Source organism: Pinus tabuliformis, chromosome 5_1, assembly GCF_031772625.1.
Source record: "Pinus tabuliformis cultivar Carrire ecotype Pingquan chromosome 5_1, CPIR1, whole genome shotgun sequence".
Classification (NCBI taxonomy): Eukaryota; Viridiplantae; Streptophyta; class Pinopsida; order Pinales; family Pinaceae; genus Pinus; species Pinus tabuliformis.
In genome coordinates this window covers 148,947,746-148,970,754 of record NC_142305.1, presented here as the reverse complement: position 1 = coordinate 148,970,754, position 23,009 = coordinate 148,947,746, and the positions used below count along the sequence as shown (strand labels likewise).

General features: G+C 35.7%; 1 protein-coding gene and 1 pseudogene across 1 annotated transcript; one reads left to right on the top strand and one right to left on the bottom strand.

The window, feature by feature from the left end:
• Positions 1-243: 243 nt before the first annotated feature.
• Positions 244-2,638, bottom strand: LOC149163857 (L-ascorbate oxidase-like; annotated as a pseudogene).
• An 11,542-nt stretch (positions 2,639-14,180) lies between these two features.
• LOC149163856 (uncharacterized) lies at positions 14,181-16,629 on the top strand. Its single transcript, XM_089429282.1, has 6 exons — positions 14,181-14,424; positions 14,542-15,109; positions 15,245-15,921; positions 16,012-16,106; positions 16,273-16,329; positions 16,429-16,629. Exons 1-6 carry the CDS (start codon positions 14,181-14,183, stop codon positions 16,627-16,629), a joined length of 1,842 nt encoding a protein of 613 aa, XP_089285408.1.
• Positions 16,630-23,009: the final 6,380 nt, after the last annotated feature.

The window sequence follows — 23,009 nt, the reverse complement described above, 5'->3', positions numbered from 1 at the left end:
CTGACATTTAGAATATAAAGCGAAGCCAATGTTACAAATGGGATTATGCAAAAACTGCAACAATTATTTTTTAATATGTGCAGTTTCGTGTTATTACCTTTGAGTGCCATTATGCCATGGCACGAAAAATATTCAAATTTTAATTATGCTTTCAAAAATGTATCCAATATATATCAGTGACGCATCATCTTATTGAATCCAATATGTATCAGTGACGCATCATCTTATTGAATCCAAGATGTATCAGTTACGCATCATCTTATTGAGTGTGAGGCCACATCCCGTGGCGGAACGAGGCAACCTTCCTAGTTTCTCAATACCTTCTGCAAACATCACCCCCATTCCCATGAAGAAATGGGCTTACAAATGGCAATGGAAAACCCACACTCCGGGATTGTCTGCCCTGAACCGCAGAGCTGTCCATCCATACGGAAACAGAGCCACCGTGTTACGAAGAGGAGGATTGACCAAGTTGTATTTCTTGGGATCTTCTAGGGGATCGAACACGCCATCACCGTAACCAAGAACCCAAAAATCGTGACCGTGCAGGTGCCATGGATGCATCTCCGAGATATTTACAGTCAGTGTGTTTGCATTCTGAAGAATCACATCTACTACAGAGTTCAGCTCAAATACGTACACGCCATTCCCTTCAGTCGTATTAGGGTTGGGGGGAGGAACATAGATGTTGTAGTCTCGAGGGTGGTAGGTGTCCGGAAGGGGCGTGGGGTCATAGGCGCCTTGGATTTTGTATTTCATGGCGGCCAGGTATGGAGTGGGAGGAGTAACCAGAGAGATGTTGTTGACTGCCCATTTTACAAATCCATTGATCTTGTTCTGGGTGTTGAGTAAGATCATCTGTCTGGTAGATTTCATAGGAGGAGGCTTTTCGTGTCCGCGGAGGGCCAGGAACTTCTTGGCTAAGGTCTTACTATAGGTAAAGTCGTTTCAGAGAGGGCTTGGAGGGGGCGGCGTGGTGGGCCGATTAGAGGAGGGATTGGGGAGATAGTTGAGGATGGCCAGGCCAGTCGGCGTCTTGGCTTGCCGCCCTCTCACATTCACGGCTGCCCAATAGTTTTTCGAGGGATCCTGATCTGTCCTTACCAAAACTGAATACGATTCTCCCGAATACACGTCCAGATTCCGCACCGACACTGGTTCTACGTTGTGCTCGTCAGCCTCAACAACGGTCATGTTGTGTCCCTGACAATCATAGAACAAATAATTAGTTCACATTTTAACTTCGGAGTTGTCTATAATGCGATTTTTTTGGAGATTTCGGTGACGGAATCCGGAAGAAATTGAGGTTAAATCTTGATTTGTTGCAGTTAAAATGGTTTTTTAACTGCATATTTGGATTCAGCACCCTGAAAAACCCCTGCCCCTGCGACGCTTTCATTGTGCAAAAACTAGCTATCAAACTTCGATTCCAATAAATTCCTGTCAGATTTCGACCGGAAAAACACGGCGGAAAGACTTTCAAAAAATCGCGTTATAGACAACTGCTTTAACTTCTAATTAAAGATGAAAGATTATCGAATCAATGAATGTGTTATTTCACCTGAATCAGAAAATTGAGAGCGCATAAAGAGGCTACGCTGGCGATGCGTAGGCGGTATGTCTTGCCAGGTTTTACTGGTAAAATGTGGGGTGAGCATTGGCGGCTTGTAGCGTTGCAAGTTTTTGTGCTGTCTAACGAGCAGTCGTATTTTCCTCTGCCCTCTATCAATAGAGACTGCAATGTATTCAACCAGAAAATTCACTTCTATTAATTGAACTTCCAAGTTTCGATCATAGAAAAGTAGTTCCATGGCAGAATAATACCTGAGGATCTCCAACCCAGACGAAGGGATTGGATGAGAGGCCCACTGCTTGTTCGTAAGTGCTAGTGTGCCACCAGTCATTGAGGATGATGCTCAGTTCCCCATCATAGACGAAGGGCTCTGGTTTTGCGGAATCGACTATCAACGACCCATATAAACCAGCCGATCGCTGCAGACCGTAATGGCCATGATAGAAGTATGTCCCAGGCTGCATATATATATATATATATATATGAATGATAACATTAGGACATAGTCTTCTAATTACAGAATCCCAAAGACGTAACTGTAGAAAAGTAAAAACATGATAAACATACATTGTCCACAACAAATCTGTAGATGAAAGTGTCGCCCGGTTGGATCACACATTGGGACATGGGAGTTCCATCGCTCCACGGAGTTCCTTTCTGAACCACAACATATTGATCAGTACTGTATTATATGATAAGAGCATATAGGGGTAACGACAATCAATTCACCAACATAAGAATTAGTTGTCGAATTCCTTTGGTAGAGACAGAACACACCTGGCGAATTCCATGCCAGTGAATAACAACATTTTCAGTGGGCATCTGGTTGTTTAATTCAACTACAACGGTGTCTCCTTCCCGAACTCTGATTGTTGGACCCGGATACTGCCCATTAATGGAGATAGTCGTCGTTTGCACACAATCAGGAGACCAATTTTGGTAACTGAGCGTCCATTTATGGGTTTGGACTATCGCCGAAGAGACAGGCGCCATTGCCAACATCACCGTCACCGCAAACACAAGCCAGGACGCTCGGTACAACAACGGTTTGTTTCCCGAGTCCATTTTTGCACAGTTCAAAGACTGCAGCCTAAGGCTACGGCCAACCCTCCAAGTGCAGGCGAAACTTTTGGACATCAAAGTTAAAACTATCTGGATCTATTGGAATGTTAATTCCAACTGCAGGCAGCAGGCGGACGTGGGCAGCCGATTCAGCAGCCGTACCAACACCCAAAACCGCCAGAATGAATCCGCCCGGTCTCCCCGCACCGCCTTTGGCAAAAGGCTGTTTTCGTAGCGGAGGCTCCGACACAATCACACCCCGCCACGTGTCCCCAGTACGAACGACGAAACCGCTTTCCCCGGACGCTAAAGTCCGTTTGGTTTTCCCGAGGTTGGTGTGCGAACCTCGTTGGATCAGCCAAGTGTTTAGGGCGCCCGATCTCTGCCGTCGATTTCCCGAAGGTGCACGGGCCCACGTCAAATCACATTTTTGCGTGGATTGAAAGTCTTTTTGCGTTGACCGCCGTAGGTGATGAAGTTAATGGTTTTTAATGTGCCTACGTAGAATTGGGTGGTGGCCTTTATTATGGTTATGGGCATATGTTTAATATGGTGATGGGCACACGTCCCATTTTTTATATGTTTTTATATATCGCTATGTAAGCCTGCGTGTGGCAAGAGTTATGCAGTTTTTTATGTGTAGTTTTTTTTTGGTGTATGGTGTATTGTGGCTGTGGCAGCGTATAGTGATGTGCGCGATTTTTTTTGGGTGATGGGTATTGTGCCTGTGCACAATTCTTTTTATGTAATGGTGTTATGTGATGGTTGTGCACAGTAGTGCGATTTTTGTAATGAACGCACAGCAATGCGAGATACAGAACAAGGGAGGCATGTAATTTTTTTTGGGTCATTGTAAAACACAGGAATAGTATGAAGCTGTTTATGTAATCTCCACAACAGTGGAAAATCTGTGACTGCAACAGAGTTTGTTTTGTAAATCCCTCTCTGCACAGAGGAAGAAATATGTATCAGTGTTTTGTTCTAAATTAATAGAAATGTCTTTGTGACTGTGAAATGCTGTCTTATGAGTTATTTTTGGTTTTAAAAGCTTCCCTGTGTAAAGATCCTGGAACAAATGAAACAGAGCATTGGCTCTGTGGTATTTATTTGTTTGGTTTTGGTATTCTCCATGTAAAAATACCCAACAGTGGTATCAGAGCTAGTCCAGGCTCTTTGAAGACTCAAAGAAGCTGAAGGAAGGTGTTGTTGCAGTAGTCAAACCTCTCCAGTAGTGTGAAGTCACAGCCAAAAGGGTTAAGGTATTTTTCAAAGCTTTCCTTTGTGTTACTGTTGAAGGAACAGTCAGTGATTTAAAAGAAAACACAGTCAAGTATTTAAAGCCTAGATAAGAATGGCAAGGTCAAAGAAGAAAGCCTCCAGGCCTGTTAAAAATGTGTCTCCCTCCTCTATTAAAATAGAAGACAATTTATTTGAATACATTTTATTTGAAACCCCAAAGTTTGATGGAAACTTTGATGTATGGGAAATAAAGATGAGGGCTTTCCTAATGTCTGAGGGGATTGAAGTCTGGGAGTCAGTGATTGATGACAGCAAGATGGATAAAGAATCCATGGAGTATGATGCACAAGCAACAAAGAATATCTTGGATGGTCTCCCTGATTCTGTGAAGAAGAATCTAGGAAAATATACATCAGCAAAAGATATATGGGACAGACTGCATGACCTTCATGCAAAGGGAGCACTGACCATGACAATGAGTCAAGAAGAAACTTATGAACCCATCATAGAAGCTGAGAATGAAAAGCTTGACCTCATCAAGCTTCAAGTAAGAGAAAGGGATGAAGAGCTTGCCAAGCTTAAGAAGGAGCTTGACCAATGCAAGAAGAAACATCATGAAGAAGTCATATCCATGACAAATCAGCTGAATGAAGCAAAGAAGCAGGCAGATGTCTTGACAAGTCAACTTGAACAAAGGCACATGAGAGTGAACAAACTTGTAGAAGAGATTGGACAATACAAGGTAGAGGTCTCCTCCCTTAAGTCTGAACTACAAGAAGCTAGGAAGCAGGCACAAGGAGCTGAAAAGAAAATGAAGAGCAGTCAAGCAGAAGATGAAGAAATCTCCAAAATGAAGACAGAGATTATCTCCTTCAAAGTAGTAGCAGCTGAAGCTACTCGTAGCAAGGAAGAAATTGAGGGACAACTAGCAAAGAGAAATGATGTATGTGAAAAGCTAGAAGAAGAGATTGTCCTCCTCAGGAAGAAGGTTGAAGGGATGAACAAGATCATGAAGAGCTCTCAAGCGTTGGATGACATGCTTAGCTATCATAGATCTCCATTTGATAAATCAGGACTTGGGTATGTAGGTGAACCCTCAAACAAGGATTAGGATGCTTTAAGCAAAGGAGATGTGAAGAAGCCACAAAGAAGTTGTGATGCTCCTAGTTCCAGCAAAGGCAAGGAGAAAAATGAAGGCTGCAATAGAAGAAATCCTACTCCAAGAAGAAAACCAGCTCCAAGAAGAAATGTAGCTAATGGCAAAGAGGAAAGATGCAATGGTCATCAACAAAGGATCTCAAGGCAGCAAGGATTTAGAAGTACATCAAGGAAACCTCCATCTCCAAGGTACCAAAGTTCATTTTATGGTTATTGTTACTCTTGCTCAAACTTTGGTCATATGGCAAAAGACTGTAGAGCATTTCATAAAGATAGATGTTGTGGTCTCCGACAATCTCCAAGAAACAATTTTAGAAGAAGTCATGAAATGTTATTCATGAACAATGTTGAATGTTTCAAGTGTCATAACATTGGGCATATGGCACGAGATTGTAACTTGACATGGGCTCTTACACAAGCTAGACCCATGCAAAAGAAGAAAGTTACACAAGTATGGAGAAGGAAGGTAATACAATCTGAAAACCCTTTGAACTTCCCAGTGGATCTAAATTTGTTTTGAGAAGAATTTGCCAAAAGAAGACAAGCATACACTAAAGGGGAGCTTGTAATTTTTTATTGCTGAACTGTCTTAACAATCATTCTTTAATGAAGACTTCTTTTTATAAAGGAAAGACATGAAATCAAATCTGCCATAAGAGCAGAGAAGAAAAGGGGACAACGCTCAAATGTGAATTGCAGTGGCGCAATAAGGAGTATGCAGAGCATGGAGACCCTCACAGCAGTGGGAGGACAAAACATAAAACAACAGTTTGAAATTTTTTATGGAGTACATGCATTGAAATGCATAGCAATGGAATGTAGTTTTCTTTTATGAAATGTGAGAGAATATACTCACAGCAGAGTGAGTATAATACACAGGAGAAGGAAATGTTTTGTATTGGCATTGAAAATGCAAAGCAATGAGAAGAAAATGAGAAGAAGGCAAAACGCAGCAGAGCATAAATGTCCAGTGGCTGAGAATGCAATGAAATTCTTTCACACAGCAGTAAAAAAAAAATGTAATGTTTTTTTTATGCAATGCAGCATGCAAAGAAATGCATAAAGAAAAACAAGGACAGCAGATTTTTAATGCACACTGGATGTATAAGAATGTGTGTGGCAGCAGAAAGCCAAAGGAATTGCACAGTAGTGCATTGTGTAAAAAAAATGAAGACTAAGATTGTGTGAAGCAAGGGTGCATAAGAAAAGGCAGCGGCCTGTGTTATTTTTTGTGGAGAATGAAGTGCCAAGTGTATGTGCACACAGCAGTGCAAATTGCAGCAGCAACACAACAGCAAGTGTATGGACAGCAGCAGCTTGAAGAAAAGTTTTCCCATCGTGAAGAAGGAGAAGCGCACAACAATGCAAACAAGAAAGATGCAGTAGCATTAAAGTTTTGTTGAAGAAATGAGATGTAATGGACAGTAGCACATGCAAAAGAAATTTTCCTTACATCAGTAAAGGTAAATGTAATGAATTTGTTGTTCATTGAATTGAAATGCAATATATGCAACAACAGTGAATGTAAGAAATATTTACACACAACAGTGTAAATTTGTAAGTTGGGACAATGTAATTGTTCCAGAAAAGACAGAGTATTTGTCTTTGAAAAGTGCACAAGCAGTGCAAGTGTAGACACAGCAGTGTGGGGTAGACACAGTAAAGAAGATGGCACAACAGTGCAGCCGAGAATATGCATCAGCATAAAAGAACATTGTAATGAGTTTGCACACACATCAGTGCAATGATTGTTTGTTTTGGAACTGCATTTGAAGCAGTCATTTGGTGAAACCCTCTATCAAGAGGATGATGCTTTTCAGCATAGTCATTAGTGAATCCCTCTGTTGAGAGGAAGATGCTCTTTAGCATAGTTTGGTAAATCCCTCTGTCATGAGGAAGGTGCTCTTCAGCACATTGTTATGGTGAATCCCTCTGTCATGACGAAGGTGCTCTTCAGCACATTGTTATGGTGAAACCCTCTGTCATGAAGAAGGTGCTCTTAAGCACAGTTTCAGGTGAATCCCTCTATTAAGAGGAAGACAACTTTGTTTGTTTGTGAACTGCATCAGAAGCAGTTGGTGAATCCCTCTATGTGAGGAAGATATCTTTGTAACAGCAGTACTGAGGAATCCCTCTACGAGAGGAAGTGCTTGGGTATGTCCTAATGCCCAGCAGTTGAAATTAAAGGGGAGTGTTGGAATGTTAATTCCAACTGCAGGTAGCAGGCGGACGTGGGCAGCCGATTCAGCAGCCGTACCAACACCCAAAACCGCCAGAACGAATCCGCCCGGTCTCCCCGCGCCGCCTTTGGCAAAAGGCTGTTTCCGTAGCGGAGGCTCCGACACAATCACACCCCGCCACGCGTCCCTAGTACGAACGACGAAACCGCTTTCCCCGGACGCTAAAGTCCGTTTGGTTTTCCCGAGGTTGGTGTGCGAACCTCGTTGGATCAGCCAAGTGTTCAGGGTGCCCGATCTCTGCCGTCGATTTCCCGAAGGTGCACGGGCCCATGTCAAATCACATTTTTACGTGGATTGAAAGTCTTTTTGCGTTGACCGCCGTAGGTGATGAAGTTAATGGTTTTTAATGTGCCTACGTAGAATTGGGTGGCGGCCTTTATTATGGTTATGGGCATATGTTTAATATGGTGATGGGCACACGTCCCATTTTTTATATGTTTTTATATATCGCTATGTAAGCCTGCGTGTGGCAAGAGTTATGCAGTTTTTTATGTGTAGTTTTTTTTTTGGTGTATGGTGTATTGTGGCTGCGGCAGCGTATAGTGATGTGCGCGATTTTTTTTTGGTGATGGGTATTGTGCCTGCGCACAATTCTTTTTATGTAATGGTGTTATGTGATGGCTGCGCACAGTAGTGCGATTTTTGTAATGAACGCACAGCAGTGCGAGATACAGAACAGGGGAGGCATGTAATTTTTTTTGGGTCATTGTAAAACACAGGAATAGTATGAAGCTGTTTATGTAATCTCCACAGCAGTGGAAAATCTGTGACTGCAACAGAGTTTGTTTTGTAAATCCCTCTCTGCACAGAGGAAGAAATATGTATCAGTGTTTTGTTCTAAATTAATAGAAATGTCTTTGTGACTGTGAAATGCTGTCTTATGAGTTATTTTTTGTTTTAAAAGCTTCCCTGTGTAAATATCCTGGAACAAATGAAACAGAGCATTGGCTCTGTGGTATTTATTTGTTTGGTGTTGGTATTCTCCATGTAAAAATACCCAACAGGATCCAATCAGGATCGAGATAATTCATCCAGAAAGGGAGCGTCGCGGTATATAAACTCTGGAAAAAAATTTCCGCGGCGTTGCACTTGTCATGTTCATGCCGCCTCTTATACGCTGTGAACGTATGCTAAAAACACCGATACTTTTATGTCATTCAGCGCCCTTGTCTGTGTGATTTAACATGAGCTGTTATTGCACCCACTTGGCCAACATTTGGGAAGACAGCAACATTGGGTCGGTTGGGAATAGTACATCTCAGATACGGTTTAAAGCATGATCTTCAGTGTCAATCAACCCTGGTTATGATTCCACTAACATAACCAATAGTGAGTGTCTCTGGAATATACACCAACGTCGTTTATTTAATTTATTTAATCTTAATAGGTTATAATTTGCATTTGTATTATTATTATTTTTATTTTTAAGTCAATAGAGCATACATTGGGAAGAAATACACGAATTTGTTAACATAATACTTGATAGTGCAAGGTATTTCACATCAAGTAGAATCTCTGCCAACATTACTGAATTATAATTTCATTAAAAAAATATATAATTATTAAAAAATAAAAATATACAGATCTTTTCTTTATTTTTATTTTTTTTTGCATTTGATTTTGGATGTGATTTTTTTTTTTATTAAATGTTTTTTTACATGTAAAGTGTAAAGTGATTTTGGATGTGATTTAAGACCTATAATTATTAAAAAATTAAAATATATAGTTTTTTTATTATTTTTTTTACATATAAAGTGATTTTGGATGTGATTTAAAAATTAAATCTTATTTTAGGAATGTTTTATTTTTTTTAAATGTAAAATGATTTTGGATGTGATTTAATTGCATAATGAATGTTTTTAAAATATATATAAGTGTGATCAGATTAATCTATTTAATTTTTTTTTAACTAAATGTTTTTAAAGTCAATTAAAAAATTTAGAAAAAATGTTATAATTGTATATATAAAGGTTGAGTTTGTATAATTCCACTCTGGCATGGAATTCATTTATAATTATAAAAGATAATTTTAATAATGAAAATTATAATTTGACCAAATTTATATAAATGATAGAAAAGATAGAAAAAGTTCAGATCATTTATTGATTAGAGTTCATATTCGTTGTTATTGTTCAAAATTTAATAAAAACACACTGGAATTGTATATATAGGTGCTGAGATTGCATGATCCTCGTGAAACAAGAAATTTAATAAAAACACACTACAATTGTATATATAATTGCTGAGATTGCATGATCCTCCTGAAACAAGAAATTTCAAGGGTATTCAATCCATTAATAATTAGAAAGTATATTTTAAACAATGAAAAGTTACAACTTGATAAAAAAAATTCAAATTTCTTAGATGTCGTAATCCACGTGTATGCCATTTAACATTAAATGTGATTCCACACACATATCTTAGGAATAAGGGTATGCTTTTTATGCTTGAGCTAAATTTAACATTATGTGTGATGCCACCCACATGATCCACCTATGTTGTATTATGTTGGGAATAAGGGCATGCTCTTGATGTATGAGTTAGATTTAATGTTACATATAATTCCACTCTAAAAATAAGGACATGCTTCTTATGCTTGAGCTAGATTTAACATGATGTGTGATGCCACCCACATGATCTACATATATCATGTTACGTTGGAAATAAGAACATGCTCTTAATCTAGATTTAATATGATGTGTGATGCTACCCACATAATCCACATAACTCATGTTATAACATGCTCTTAAGTTATATTGAACATTACATATAATTCCACTCAGACTACCAATATTAAACATGTTAAGAATAAAACCATGTTCATTATGTATGAGTCAACTTTACATCTGATTTCACGTACACAACCAAAAGCCAGACTTGTGAATATATATAAAAACATGTTAAGAATAAAACCATGTTCATTATGTATGAGTCAAATTTACATCTGATTTCACTTACATAACCAAAAGCCAGACTTGTGAATATATATAAAACTGATTAAATTTTAGATTCCTTATACCTCATTCATAGAGGTTATATGTGATTTAACATTAGGTGTAATACCACCCTCATGATCGACATTAGATATGTTTGGAATATGACAATGCTCCTTATGTATCAGTCAGATTTAACATTATGCGTGATTTTGCTCACGTGTTGAGTATATATGTTCACAATAAGAATTGTTCCTTAGATTTAACATTATGTGTGATTCCACCCACATACATTGAGTATGTTGGAAATAAACACATGTACCTTGTATGAATTAAGCGTAAATATAATTTCACTCGTATAATAAAAAATTAATATTTTATGATTATATATAAATGTAATTTGAATATTAAATATCGATACTATTTTATTATTATATATATATATATATAGATATTACAATCAAATATAAAATAAATAAAATATTAAATTTATATTTTATTAAATATAAAATAAATTAATCAATCCTTAATAATCTTAAAAAATCTATATCTTATAATATTTTGATTTTTTCTTTATACGGTGGAGTTATAAAAATCTTGTTGTTTATTAGTATTGAGTATGGATCCATTGGCATATATAATTATCAATGTTTTGGAAATATATGTAAGATAAGATTTATAAGGATAACATTTTAAAATTTTCTTCTTTATAATTTACAGGTGGAGTGATAAAAAGCTAGTTACTTATCAATATTGAGTGTGAATCCATGGGCATATCTAACCATTAGTGTTTTGAGAATACATGTAATATAAGATTTATGAGGATGACAACTTATAGAATATTGTTTTGAGAATACATGTAATATAAGATTTATGAGGATGCCAATTTAAAATTATAGTTCTTTATGATATAATTTTTGTATTTTAATTTTTAATTTTTGTTTTGTAAGTAATTTTAATGGTTGTACATAACAGCAATAATTTATTTATTTTTTATTAAATTGAATATAAAATTAGTATATGAAATTTTTTATTTGGGAAATAAGAGATTCATTTCTAATTTATTTATTTATTTTTGCACGGAAAACAAACAATTGTATTTTTTCCAAAAAAAGAACAAAATTACATTTTGTAGATGTTCAAAACATTAATTTATATAATCCATACAACTTATGGTAAAAAACTAAAAAAATTACATAAAAATATATTAAAATTAAAATTAAGTATAATAAAAATTTCCTTAACTTCTTATTTGCAACTATCTGCAAGGGGACTTCTTTGTCAAAACTAGACCACTAAGAAGTATGGTTTCTCTTGTTAGCCTCCATACACATTTCATTATGTCTCTCTTGTTCCTACTGCTTTCATTCTTGGATCTTCACTACTTTAGTATTCTTATGAACGTGTGTTTTGGATCTTGGATAAGTCATAACACCCCCTTCTACTTGATTTCCATATTGGACTTGAGCATTTACATTGTATGGTTATCCATGAGCTCTTCCTCTTCTTCTTAATTATGGGGATAGGATACCACCATCCCTTTGACTTTTAATCTGGTTTCTTTTTCTTTTCTAAATTCATTTTTCCTTTGGCCATATGTTCTATACGAGTCTTGCTTGAAATAACTTTTGGCCATATGTTCTATACGAGTCTTGTTTGAAATAAAAATTTGACATATGTCGTGTTCTAAAATTTAATACCTCATTCCATGGAGGTATACATTTGGGAATATATACAACACTGGGTCGGTTGGGAATACATATGAGCTACGGATTAAAGCATGATCCTTAACCAATAGTGAGTGTATCTGGAATATACACCAACGTAGTTTATTTAATCTTAATAGGTTATAATTTGTATCTTTATTATTTTATTTTAAATTCAATCAAACATACATTCGGAAGAAATGTAGAAATTTGTAAACATAATATTTGATCTGTGTTGCACGGGTACCCGCACCCGGGGGTGGGGTTCTCGAACCCATCCCGGGTTCCCGCACCCAAGTCCCGGATTCGGGTACGGGTTCTTCTCAGATGCACCAGAAGAACTGGGTTCTTCAAAAAAAAATTGGGTTCTTAAAAAAAAACGGGTTCTTGCCTTCTGACGGGTGCTTGGGTTCTTGGGTTCTTCGGGTTCTTGGGTTCTTGGGTTCTTCGGGTTCTTTGGGTTCTTCGGGGTTCTTTGGGTTCTTCATTAAAAAACTAATGGGTTCTTCCATAAAAAAAATAATTTTTTTTATTGAAACAATGAAATTTAAAAAATAATTTAAAACACCCTAAATCTTAAAGGCAAATATCATTGTTTAAAAAATAAGTGATACGCTATACTCATTGTTCTTGGCGGCAGAGGTTCTTGGCGGCAGAGCACCACGACATACCAGTTTCGCAGCAGTGAGCAGCTTCAGCGTGGACCGTGGGCAGCTTCCGGCAGCAGTGGGCAGTGGACCGTGCAACTTCAACGGCAGTGGACGGTATTTACTATTTACAAGTTCTTTGTAGAGTCTAGGCCCGTGTTCTCTGTTTTCAGTATGGGGTTTTCTAAAACATGCAAACAGAATCTTTGAAAGGCAGATGATATATTTAAATTTCATGGTGTATAGAGAAAGACAACCCCCCATAACATGGAGCAAAGCATGCTTAGATAATGATATTTGCGAAAGATTCAATTCATGCTCTCAGCTGATAGTCTTAGATCGTTTTGAGCTGTTTAGAAGAGTGTTGTAGCTGCAACTTTTAGCCCATGAAACCATTTCTTTGTTCTCACATTTGCTTTTAAAATGCTTCCATTTAGTTCCTGATCTCCCCTAGTCGTTCCAGTTGGATCTGGCATGTTTCGTAACTGTTCCAAGGCTACCGGAAAGGCTGAATGCTGGAATCTTGTTTTTGAAAAGCTGGGAACGGTTCCTGTGCAACAGAAGAATAACGTAACCGGATCGATTAAGTAATAACAATATTTAAATAGCCTTGATTCATTTCATCACTATTACCGTTTACGGTTTTTGTGCTTCTAACTCCGTAACCTTATTCACATCAATTTACAAATAGGCATAGGTTCTAACACTGGGCACTGTGTCTCTTGAGACAGAACATGACTCTATCTTGGTTTTCTATTTACAAGATAGTGTCCCCTATCTACTTAGAGCTCCTAAGCTTCAGTACAGAGACAACGCTAAGAAATATAAAATGGAAAAAGTTCAAAACTTATTTGACAGATTCATCATTTTTCTAACCTGAATTCCCACTTGCAATACAAGTATATTTGACATGCTTGATGCCAATCTCTTCTTAAGAATCAAGATAAAATTCTAGTGGTGGCAAATGTTTTGATCATGGCAATGCATTATGACTATAGTTAGTAACTCAAGTTTACTTTTTGATAAACACTCCAATGTTCCACAAAGTTTCCAGGATACAGGGAGGTGGAAGCTGGGAAATGCATCTGGGGATGTGTGGAAGCACAACCCCAAATTCTAGGAAAAATCATAGGAGATGTTGGGGTCACTGATATGAGGGGCCCACCTGAAATATTAAAAATTAAAATTTATGAAAGCTGAAGCATAAATCATTGAAGTCATTGAAACTAGTATTACCAGAGGATTTCGCCGATATAGTGAGAGTACAAGGTTTTCTTGAAGACAATAAAAATGTATATCATTAGGTCTTCGTGAAGACAATAAAAATATATAACATTGGGTCTCTTGTAAAACATTGAGAAGTATTTAAATACTATGCCTTCTACAACCATCTCTCAGTTCTGTTTCTGGCATTCTGCCATATATTAGTATTACCATCCCACAGTGAAGTAATTCACCCACAAGACTGTGGGAGTGATTAGTTGTCGTTGGAGTGATTACTATTTAATAATTTATTATTTAAATTAATAAGGTGATGACCATACCAGAAGTATTAACATAACTTTTACTTTCAATTTTGTTAAACAGATTCAAATTGTCTTCCAAAATTTGCAAAATAAAAAATGTCTCCAGCAAGTCCACAATATCCACTTTGGAAATATGTGGATAGGCAAAAACCTCCAAAAGGTGCTGGGGGGACAGCAACAATAAAATGCACTTTATGTCAGCTTGAATGGAAAGGGAGCTATACCAGAGTTAAAGCTCATTTTATGCAGATACCAAGGAAGGGTGTTGATGCTTGCACTGGAGACCCAAATGATCCCACTAGACTCCCTAGTGCACAAAGAGAGCAACAAAAGGCTGATGGTAAGGCAAGCAAAGAGATCTCTAAGCCATCTCACAATGTGACTGAAAATGATGATTCAAATGAAGAAGAATTACCATTTGATGATGAAGATGAAACTGGTGATGAGTATGTGTCAGTGTCATCTAGAGCATCAAAAATCACTACCAATCAAACACGCAAGAAGCCTAAACTTGGTGGCCTTTATGACATGTTTGATGTGAAAGGTAGGGATGGTGTTGATCTTGCAATAGCAAGATTTTTTCTTGCATGTGGCATTCCCTTTAATGTAGCTCGTTCCCCCTATTTTGAGCAAATGGTTCGTGCTATCAATGATGGACCTCAAGGGTATAAAGCTCCTGGTTATGAAAAGCTTCGAACTGTATTGGTGGACAAGGAGAAAGCCCGTCTTGAGAAGGCAATGGCACCCTTGAAGGAATCTTGGAGTGTAGATGGATGCTCCATTGTCATGGATGGATGGACTGATTGTAGGAATCGTCCATTAATAAACATCATTGTCTCTTCCATGTCTAGGCCTTATTTTCTTAGGGCCATTGATTGTTCTGGTCAAGAAAAGAACACTATGTTCTTAAAAGACCAATTATGTGATGCCATTGCAGAGGTGGGGCCATCCAATGTTGTTCAAGTTATTACTGATGCAGCTCCAGTGTGCAAAGCAGCAGGAGCAATGGTTCAGAAGGAGTACAAGTAAGTGACAAGTTTCAACTTTCATGTTTGACTTATCTTATATTTAAATTACAGAAATGATAAATTACATTTTTAAATTTTTTAAGTTTAGTCCTTGATTTATTAATATTTTAATTTTGTCCTTGATGTACCCAGGCATATTTTTTGGACACCATGTGCTGTGCATGCTATGAATAATGCATTGAAGGACATTGGAAAAATTGAATGGATTCAAGCATTAATTGAAAATGGCCGCAAAATTCAAATTTTTATATGCAACCATCATCAGTCACAAGCCATTTACCGCAAGCATGCAAAAATGGAGCTTCTTAAACCAGTAGATACCAGATTCGCAACTTACTACAATTTACTTAGGCGGCTTGTGGAGATGAAGGAGGCTTTATCTGCCACAGTCGTTAGTGACATGTGGGAACAATGGAGGTTATCTACCTCAGATGCAGCTTTGGAGGTGAAGAGGTTGATTTTGAATGATAATTTTTGGGTTGATGCCAAATTTGTTGTGGAAATTATAGAACCAATTTGTGATATGATCCGCTATGCAGACACAGATGGTCCATGTTTAGGTGAGATTTATGAGAACATGGACTCCATGTGTGAGCGGATCCAAACCATCATAGATAGGAAGGATCCTACTTTATGGCCACAACTGAAAGAGTTTATACATGGGCGTTGGAATAAACTGAATACCTGTCTTCATATGGCAGCTTATGCAGTTAATCCAAAATGGTATGATCCCACAACAGGAAGGAGGCCTCCATCCCAAGATAGAGAGGTGTTCAAAGGATTCTTGAACGCTGTCAAGAAAATTTATGGTAATACAGAAGAAGCCTCTGACATATGATCTCAGTTTGCCCAATTTTCACGTGGCCGAGGTGTCTTTGGTTCACATGTATCTTTGGCAGATAGACGCAAGAATAAGGATCCAATTGATTGGTGGTGGCTTCATGGTGTTGATGCTCCTGAGTTGCAGCAATTTGCCATACGGTTACGTGGACAGGTAGCTAATTTGGATTCCCTCATCTTACTCAAAATTTGAAAATTCTCAATTAAATATAGGAAATTAATTTTAATTTTTAATTTTTAAATTTTCATTTTAGTCTTAGTTTTTATTTTTAAAATGATATTATTATAACTAATTTAATGGGCTCCCCCTAATATTTCAGGTAGCTATTTCTTCATCTTGTGAGAGGAATTGGAGCACGTATGCCTTTATTCATTCAGTAAAGAGAAATAGGTTGGGCTCAAAGAAGGCAGAAAACTTAGTGTACATTCATAGCACACTTCGTCTCATATCTCGAAAAGACCCTGGGTATAAGAAGGGTCCTTTCAAGAGATGGGACCAACACATAGATGATGCTTCGTGTGTGGACGAGGAGATACAACCAGATGGCCTTATCAATCTACCTCCAATTGCTATGGATGAGCGAGAGTCTGTTGATGAGTGTGATTCCTACATGGAGAACATGCTAGCTGAAGATCTAAGTGATGTTGATGACATGGATTTTGAAGACATGGCTTGAGGAAGCCATTGTTCCTTAGGCTTTAGCTATTTAGTATTTTAAAATTTCCTAGTTCATGTTTGAAGATGCTTTAAGGCAAATTTTGAATGTAGTATGACAATGGACATATATCATGATTCATGTTAATATGTAAACAATGAACAATTTTTTGGTGATAAGTTTAACTGATAAATTTTGAAATTTCAATGTCAATGTTGAATGTTCAATGATGTGCAATGTTTAAATGATTATCATTAAAGTTTTCTTGTTTAAAGTTGAAAAAATATACAAATTGTCAAATTCAAATTTCACATATATTATTAATTATAAATTATAAATTTATAAAATATAATTATTAAAATTTAATATTATTATATTATCCGACGAACCCACGCACCCTGTTTCCAAAAATGCCGTCCCCGTCCCCGTCCCTGTCCCCGCACCCATGTTTCCTGGCAACATAGTATTTGATATTGCATGGTATTTGACATCAAGTAAGAATCTCTGAAGACATTATTGAATTATAATTTTATTAAAAATTTTATAATTATTAATTAAAAATAAATAAATTTTATCAAAATAAATTTTATTATATAGATTATTTATTTGTTACATGTAAATTGATTTTTGATGTAATTTTAATTGCATAGTGAGTATATTTAAATTATATATAAATGTAATTAGAGTAATTTAATAGGTTATAGTTAACTTTTTTAACTGATTTTTCTTTGAGTTAATTTGAAAATTTCGAAAATATGCTATAATTGTATATATAGTGGCATGTAATTTATTTATAATCATAAAATATAATTTTAATAAATTTATAATTTGACTAAAACTTATATAACTGATAGAAAAAACCCAAATCATTTAATGACTAGAGTTTATATTTGTTGTTATTGTTTAAAATTCAATAAAAAAATGCTGGAATTGTATATATAATAGCTGAGATTGCATGATCCCGTGAAAAGGAAAATTTCCACATTGAATCCATTTATAATTAGAAAATACAATTTTTATAATGAAAAATTACAACTTGACCAAAAGATTCAAATTTCTTATATGTCATTCATCCAAATATATACCATTTAACATTATATGTGATTCCACTCACATATTTTGGGAATAAGAACATGCTTCTTATACATGAGTCAAATTTAACATGATGTGTAATGCCACCCACATGATCCACATAGGTTATATTAGAAATAAGGGCACGCTCTTGATGTATAAATTAGATTTAACATTACATATGATTCTACTTACAAAATTGTCATTAAGCATGTTAGGAATAAAACCATCTTCATTATGTATAAGTCAACTTTAGATGTGATTTTACTTCTTACATAACCAAAAGCTAAAGACTTGTAAATATATCTAAAAGTCCAAATCTTATAATGAATAAATTTTAGATTCCTTATATCTCATTCATAGACTGATTTAACATTAGGTATAATTCCAACTACATTGATATTAGATGTGATTTCACTTTTGAAATAACCAAAAGCTAAAGATTTGTGAATATATCTAAAAGTCCAAATCTTATAATAAATAAATTTTGGATTCCTTATACCTCATTCATAGACTGATTTAACATTAAGTGTAATTCCAACCACATTAACGTTATATGTGATTTAACCTTAAGTGTAATTCCACCCACATTGATATTCGATATGTTAGGAATATGACAATGCTCCTTATATATGAGTCAGATTTAATACTTATATGTAAACTTCCCCATATTGTTGAGTATATTGACTCATGAGATTCAACATTGTGATTCCACCATATCGCTAACATTGAGTACGTTGGGAAAAAGCACATGTAACAATATGTGTGATTCCAACCATATACATAGAGTACGTTGGGAATAAGCACATGTACTTTGTATGAGTTAAACATAGATATAATTATATTTATAAAATCCAAAGCTAATATTTCATGACTATATATAAATGTAATTGTTTTTATTATATATTTTAAATAATAAAAATATTGAAAAATTATATATATAGAATTTATAATATGAAAATATTAAATGTGTTTTTTATTAAAAATAAAATAAATTATTCAATTGATAATAATAAAAAAAAATAAATTTAAGTAAATTTTATAATATTTTGATTTTGATTTTATATTTTATAAATGGAGTGTTTTGGGAATATATGTAAAATAAGATTTATAAGGATAACATCTTAAAATTTTCTTATAGGTGGATTGATAAAAAAACATGCCATTTATTAGTATTTATTGGATTTAGTATTTATTGTGAATCCATTCACATATCTAACAATCGGTGTCTTGGAAATACATGTAATATAAAATTCATGAGAATAATAATTTAAGATTTTTTTAATGGGAAAAGGTTAATTATATAGTGAAATTTGCTTATGATATAATTTTTATATTTTAATTTCTAATCGTTGTTTTGTAAGTAATTTTAATGATTGTATATTACAATAACTTATTTTTATGTGGTTAAATTAAACATAAAATTGGTATATCAAATTTTTATTTTCTAAATAAGAGATTCATTTATAAGTAATGATTTGGATACTAATTTATTTATTTATTTTTGCACTAAAAAAAATAGTTTTATTCAATTTGAAACAAGTAATAAATTCACATTTTGTAGATGTTGAAAGCATTTTTTCATATAATCCATGCAACTTACGAGCAATAAAAAAAAACTAAGGAAAATTACATAAAAATATATTGAAGGTGGGTATGATAAAAATCCCCTAACTGCTCCTTTTGTCCTTTCTTTTTCCTAGAGCTCTTGCCAACCCTCGTGTCGAGTGTGTAGCCTGATTATCTTCATGATTCATAGGTCTTGTTTCAATTGGGTGTATACGCGAGGAAGACTATACACCCCTCCATGCGGGGAGGACTTGTCCCCCCCAGGGGGTGTGGGGGGAACTTTTCCCCCCCGTAGGGGTCTGGGGGGTTGTCCCCCCCTACTGGGGGTCTGGGGGCTAGTGAGCCCCAGAAGCTAAAAATAGATGAAAAATTACCTTGTAAAATATTGTAATTTTGTAGCCAATCTAGGTCGTTCATTAGGCAGATGATTTGATGATAAAAGTTATCTTAATTTAGGGTTTTTTTTTCCGTAGAAGTCAACCCTTAGTTTATATGAGGGAATCGTATTGCGAATGTGTATTATTATTCTGAGCAAGAAAGAGAGAGGAGATTGTGTTAGAGCGAAGAATAAATTACAACATATATGTTGTAGGTTGTATCTCTTCATTTTGTTGGATAATGTAAAAGGAAGGACTGATTGTTTCTCGGTGGATGTAGCCCAAATTGGGTGAACCACGTATAATCTCTGTCTCTCTTGTTTTATGTATTTATGTATTTTTTTTCCACAATATTTTATGTGTTTCATTGCTCCGTTAATTAATTTCTAACACCCCGGGGTTGAGATCAAACGATACCACTGCCAATTCATTCGTAACTATCTGCAAGGGGACTTCTTTGACAGAGTCAGACCCCTCAGAGTTATGGTTTCTCTTGATAACCTTCACACCCTTTTCATTATTTGTTTCATGTTCCTACTGCTCTGATTCTTGGGTCATCACTAGTCTGGTTCTCTTGTGAACGTGTATTTTGGATCTCTAATGAGTCACAACACCCCCTTCTACATGATTTCGTTATTGGACTTGAGCATTCACATTTCTATGGTTCTCCATGGGCTCTTCCTCTTCTTCTTCTTAAATATGTCGATATGATACTTGCCATCCCTTTGGATTTTCAAATGGCCTTTTTTTATTTTTTGAATTCATTCTTTCCTGTGGGCATGTGTTTTGTAGGTGTCTTATTTGAAAGTAAATTCGACATCTAAATGTTGTGTTCTAAAAATCTAATACCTTAGTCCACCAAAAGTTTTTATGCTTTAGTGGGATATGATTATGTAAGTATTTGCTCAGATATATTCTACACGAATTCTAGCAAAGGTAAAAATGCATTTCTCTCTTCTTTCAAGGTCCATTGTTTTGAATTTTCCTATTTCCAATACCTTTAGGACCTTATGGTGCCAGAAAGGAAGAGGGATATTGGGTAGTCTCACCAATACCGACGTTATTGATATTACCATATTAATAGCATCAAAATATGGGAACCATGGGGTAATGAAGGGCACTTCTCTACCCCAAAACTATGGTCCCTCATTTAGGATGACTTCCAAATCTTTTTGTGTATCAAATTGAACTAGGAAAAATATTTTGGAGCATAAATATAAAGCATAGTTAGGGATCCAAGTGGAGAAAACCCATTTGTGTAATGCATCATATTTTGGTTAGAAACCATTGAATCTGCATACAACGACCATAGATTGCAGAACAAAATAAAGGGAATTTACCTCTTGTAGGTTAACTTCCATGACATGTGTTTATTCCATTCGATATATGATATAAGGTCTTAGGTTGTTTTGGATCTAGTTGGATGGGCTATGTGCCTTCCCTTACATTGTATCCTTGAAAGAGACTGATCCACTTGGGTTTATGGAACTTTGAGCTCCACCTCACAACCTCAGATTTAAAATAATGATGGAATCCTACATAATATCATATTCCTTCATTTTGATAGAATCTTGTAGCAATTTTACCTTGAATAAAAACATTGAGAAGGTGAAACTATACCAAGGCTTTTCTGAATGTTTTATTTTAAGTTTCCCACGGGATACGAACCCTAATCTAGAAAATGGTCGTTTTCCCTTAATTTTTTTTTAAGAAATCCTCAAATGTTTCCTCTTCCACCTTTTCCTTCCCTTTGGCTAGACTAGAGGGTGTAACACCCTCAGATGCTGAAGTAAATTTTAGAATTACTGTTAATACTATTATTACTGTTAGTTACGATTAAAAGGAGAAAAATAATTCATGAAAAAAAAATAACGCATTGTATTATGTGTTAATTCTAAAAATATGTTAAGAAGTGGAATAAGGATGAAGACTCATTAACTAATTAAAACTTCCAAAAGATAGTTGGGGGAAGTTATTCCTTTCATTCTGGGCCTGGAGATAAAATATCTCCTGAGGGACGAGAAGGGGTTAGCCACCAAAAGGAGGCAGAACCACCTAAGTAAAGAAAGATAAGGAATGTGAATGTTTTCGAAGTGTTGTCCTGAGTTGGTTCTGGGCCAGTGGAAACTCTATAGTTAGATGAAAATTGAGTGTTTCAAGCTGGACTGGGGGATCCTGAGGTCTGGGAACTTAACCTGTAGAGGTTGATATCCAACTTGTGTGGAAAGTGAAGGTTAGGGGGGAACCTGGACGTAATTGCTAGTTCCATTTGAAGGGAGGCGTGGTCTCATCCTGATTACACTTTCCTAACCAATTGAAGAATTCAAATACAAGTAGACCACTTTAGTGTACAAAGTATTTTGTGACTATATGCTTCTGTTATTTAATGAATAGTCTTTACTGGAATTAAATTTTGCAGTGATAACTATCACTCTTGCTTAATTGCTTAAAGAATTCTATTGTTGAAAGTAATTTCTATTGCTTAATGTAAATTCTATTAATTGAAAGTTTATCACAAATAATGGGAGATGTTGCAGAAAAGAACCTGAGAGTATTACTATGGCTGAGATGCAACTATTTTTGTGATATGCACAGTTCATAGCGAAGAAAAAAAATGATTGGAAACTTTCTGCCAAATTAGGAGGGATATTAGTAAGAGGAACATCTTAGAAAGTTAGAATTGTGATAGAGAGATCACTTCCAGCACAAACCCAACACTTTTGTGGGTCTCATTAGAGTGGACAATTCAAAGAATATTAGTTCAAGCCTTTAGTATATCTCCACTATTGAAAGAAGCGAGCAGTAAAACCTTCGAATAATGAGATATGGTTTCGGATGACCAAATGGTAACAAGAAGGAGGTAATGTAACCCTGTGTGAAAGGCCCTAACTCTTAATCTTTAGAAGTCTGATGTTTCAATATTTAATGTTAGTGCTGCAGACAATGAGGCCTTAGATAGCCTGGTACATAGTCGAGTTGTGAAAATCTAATGAAGGGCATGGAACTGATAATTTATTCTATATTTTCTTTCTATGTATAACGAAATCATTGAGCCTGTATGTTACTTGGATTAGCCCTAAGGCCAAGCTGGTTCCAGCAACCTCACCGACAGTGCCAGGATGGAGACAAGCCCTATAGTAATTGATGAACTATCAAAGAAAACAAAATTCCTTCACTTATGTAAACCATACAGTGTAATATTAAAATAACAACTAGTAATTGTACAGAACATATGACAATTCAGGTTAATAAGAAAATTTTATTGTGGAAATTCTCTGTCAATGAATATGGCATGGAACTAATGCATTGTTTTCTTGAGCATTAAACCCTGGAAGGGGTGCATTAATATGATTGTACAAGACCATAATCTATGTGTATACGGGT

Excerpts from the sequence above, each read along its gene's own strand:
- LOC149163856 (XM_089429282.1), top strand. The coding sequence starts at position 14,181 with ATGTCTCCAGCAAGTCCACAATATCCACTTTGGAAATATGTGGATAGG. Across the intron at positions 15,110-15,244 it reads ATGGTTCAGAAGGAGTACAA|GCATATTTTTTGGACACCAT; the intron begins GTAAGTGACAAG and ends TGATGTACCCAG. Across the intron at positions 15,922-16,011 it reads CGCTGTCAAGAAAATTTATG|ATAGACGCAAGAATAAGGAT; the intron begins GTAATACAGAAG and ends TATCTTTGGCAG.